The 3,710-nt window shown below is 42.0% G+C and overlaps 1 protein-coding gene across 1 annotated transcript; it reads left to right on the top strand.

Annotated features, from left to right (window-relative positions):
- The first annotated feature begins 163 nt into the window (after positions 1 to 163).
- On the top strand, positions 164 to 2,297 carry LOC111649336 (gap junction Cx32.2 protein-like). Its single transcript, XM_023399111.2, has 2 exons — positions 164 to 303; positions 1,039 to 2,297. Exon 2 carries the CDS (start codon positions 1,055 to 1,057, stop codon positions 1,925 to 1,927), a length of 873 nt encoding a protein of 290 aa, XP_023254879.1. The 5' UTR covers positions 164 to 303; positions 1,039 to 1,054; the 3' UTR covers positions 1,928 to 2,297.
- Positions 2,298 to 3,710: the final 1,413 nt, after the last annotated feature.

Genomic DNA, 3,710 nt, shown 5'->3' with positions numbered 1-3,710 from the left:
ATACGCTCTCAGTGGGAGGTAAAGCACAATATTTTGCAGTGTTAAGGTTCATCATGGCTTCCTGTACTGGAAGTGAGAGTGATGAAATCTTTTCTCCAGACTCATCAAAATCATCACGAGTTGGACTGAGTGAAACGAGAAGCTGTGAGTTTAGACTGAAATGTACGTGACCTGAGTCATCCAGACCAAACCCACAGGCCTGGCCATATTTAAGTCTGCCGCCGGTCAGTGTGTCGCGTCTTTCGTTGGCCGTACCTGTGATGGGCTCACGGCAAGGAGTTTCTGATATCTGAAGCCTGACAGGCAAGTACTTTTTATCTTTCTACAACCTTGAATGAAAACACTTAACACATGTTGTTGTCTCACAGGATGTCCTTCAGTGTTTCTTTAAGACAGACTCCATGTAACCTTCTCACCATACGCTAGTTGTCGCAGATCTTGAGCAACTTGAGTAACTTGTTATTTTGTTATATGTCTGTAAATGATACTGGTCTTATAAAGCCATTTCTTTAAGACATCTGTGTTTATCATGCTGCTGATTTATTCTGCCATTTCCCCTGTTATTACCTGATTAATCTAATTTCATTGTATTTAAAGTGAATTGAATTTTACTGTTGTATGTAAGAGAGTTCAGCAGCCAGTTCCAGTCTTAGAGGGCTGTGGTGATAAACACAGTGTTATCTGAAGCAACAGGATTTCCAACAGGTGCAGCTAATGCTTTTTTGTGTTATCTGAACTTATCATCGCTTCACTTTTTTGCAGTGTCAGGAGGAGGACGAGGTTAGTTTAGACTGTCATGAATCAGCTGAGCTTTGACAGGTTCTTTGAGCTCCTAGAAGTTTGATGAGACTGCCTCAGGAAGTTTAAAGGCTTAAATTCAGTTTAATCAATATTAAAAGGTCTAGTTTATTTAGACCTAAACGTCTTTAATGTGCTCATCTCTTAGAGGGAAATGTAGACGCCTTGATTAATATAGATAGAATAGACTAACTCTCTTAGTGAAGTTCAATGTGTGTGTGTGTTTCTCTTTCACTTCAGACATTAGTTTCCAGCCATGGGTGACTGGTCTTACCTGTCCGCTCTGCTAGACAAGGTCCAGTCTCACTCCACTGTGGTGGGGAAGATCTGGATGAGTGTCCTCTTCCTGTTCAGGATCTTCGTCCTGGGCGCCGCTGCGGACAACGTCTGGGGAGACGAAGTGTCGGAGTTCTACTGTGACAGCCTGGAACCAGGATGCAAACACGCCTGCTACAACCGGATGTTCCCAATATCCTACATTCATTACTGGGTCCTGCAGATCACCTTCGTATCGACGCCCACCCTGGTCTACCTGGGCCACGCTGTCCACATCATCCACAAAGAGAAGAGGATGATGGAGCAGCTGAAGAACAGCCCCACTGGAAATGGACTGTGGAAACCCAAGTACACAGACGACAGAGGGAAGGTGAAGATAAAAGGCATCCTCTTTTGCACTTACATGACCCAGCTGGTATTCAAGATCCTCCTGGAGGCGGGATTCATTGTGGGCCAGTTCTACATCTTTGGCACCGTGTTCATGGTGTCCTACTTCCACTGTACTGTGAGTCCACCTTGTGCCCATTTGAGCGGAGCCCAGTGTTACATCTCCCGTCCCACAGAGAAGACGATCTTCATCATCTTCATGCTCGTGGTCTCAGGCATCTCAGTGCTGCTCAACATCATCGAGATCATCTATCTGCTCTGTAACCAGAGGAGAAACGCCAGGAAACGGCTTCAGGCCAAGGAGCATGTGTCCAGTTTACAGCAGTACCCATCCAATCCTGGCTGGGGGGGCATGAGCAGCCAGTACGGAGGCTTCCCACTGCTGCCTCCGCCTGGTCAGGGTCTGAAAGAGCTCTGCAGTGACGACAAACATGGCGACTCTGTCACAAAAGAAAAGGACACTTGACACATCAGTTATAATAATTAATGAACGTCTGTTGGAGGTGTTTGCTCTTCCTAGTTTTTGCTTCAGTTACTCTTAAACATTTTCTCAAACAGCTGGAGTGAGTTACCCACATTTGCTGTTTTTTCTTTAAGCGTTCAATTGAATTAATTAATTTAAAAATAAACCTTGACGATACTGTGCTCTGATTGGTCAGTAACACCACTGTTTCACACATGTGTGTCATCCATTAATATAATTATGTTTACTATATTTGTAATAGGTAATATTTGTTGCTGTGTTGACAATATGAGTCACATTGTGCTGTAATAAATGTTTCACTCTGTTATACACATTACATGTTAAAGAAATAAAATCTGTAATGAAAACAAAATGTGAAAATTAGGACATTAAATCCAAATTTACAGGTTACAAGAGCTCGGTGATACACACAGCTTTTTACTTTTACTTTACTTTTTACTAGTTATTTAATTCTCCACACAAAAAGAGCATGGTGTTGTATTGTTTGTCTACTGTGATGTGTGTGAAGGAGGTGCAGGAGTGTATGGATGGTAGGTACGGTCACACTCACTGGTGAGTCGGCAAAAACACTGGAGGGCATGATTCAGATTTCAGCTTCAGTGTCCAGGTGACAGTGGGAATCTCAGACCACACACTTCCTCCCCTTCAGTGAATATCTGCACATGTGGTGAAGAAAGAAATAAACTTAAACACACAGTCAGTAATTTTTGCCTCTAGGGGTCTCAATCCAAACAATAACAAAATACGGCGTTGAGTGACCTCATAAAGTAGCATGGGATCATGGGAGTTGTTGTCTTTGCCACCATTACTGTAAGCTCCTCCCGGTTTGGATTCCTTCAGTGTCAGTGGTTCAGGAAATCAAACAGACCCGGTGATTCTAACTGTTAAAAACACTGACTAAAGCAGTTTGACATTTAAAGTCAGTGTTTGAGCGACGCTGTCTGGAGGACAGAGACTCAGGGAAGAGTTTGAGCTGAGATTGATGCTAACCTTTGTTCTGATTGTTTCTCTGATAACTTATGAAGCAGACGTTCAGCAGGTTTTTACCAGCAGCTGAATTATCCACAGAGGTGTCCTCCTCTCCATAACAAACACACCAGGGGATTAAAACCAGTAGAAACACCCAGAAAGCAGTTTGACTTTCACAATCAGAGATTCAGCGACGCTCTTCAGTGACACAGGACAGGACGTCTCCAGCAGCTGGGAGCTGAGCTGTCTAACATTTCCTCAGCTCGTTTCTCTGATAACTTCAGATCCAGACGTCCGACGACTAAAATCCTTCATCTGGTTCAAATATACAGCTGAAAACCTCCAAGGTGCCAAAAGTGTACGTGGCTTAAAACTAGATAAAAGTCAATGTTGAGCTTCTGTCAGACAAACACACTGACACATGATCATAGAGGATATGATGTCACTGACAGGAGACCAATGACACGGAGCGTTACCATGATTAAAATCACAGATTTCTCTGGTTTGAGAATTGATGGTAATATTTGTGATAATGTGAGAACACAACTCAACAACATATAGAACATAGGTCTTTACAGATTAGAACTATAAATGTAAGCTAGGTGGAGTAAACACGGTGATGAGCTAAATAATAAATAAGCTACAAATGACACCTGCAGTCCACCACTGAGCTTTATACTGTATATATATACATATATATATACATACATATATACATAACAGCTATACATGTAGCTGTTGAATTGTATATTATGTATATATGAAACATATATATATATATATATATATATATATA

This window comes from Seriola lalandi, unplaced genomic scaffold, assembly GCF_002814215.2.
Source record: "Seriola lalandi dorsalis isolate HSWRI2012SDOR001 ecotype SW California unplaced genomic scaffold, Sedor1 jcf7180002050471, whole genome shotgun sequence".
Lineage (NCBI taxonomy): Eukaryota > Metazoa > Chordata > Actinopteri > Carangiformes > Carangidae > Seriola > Seriola lalandi.
The sequence above is the reverse complement of the archived record's forward strand: the minus strand, read 5'-3'. Positions and strand labels throughout refer to the sequence as shown.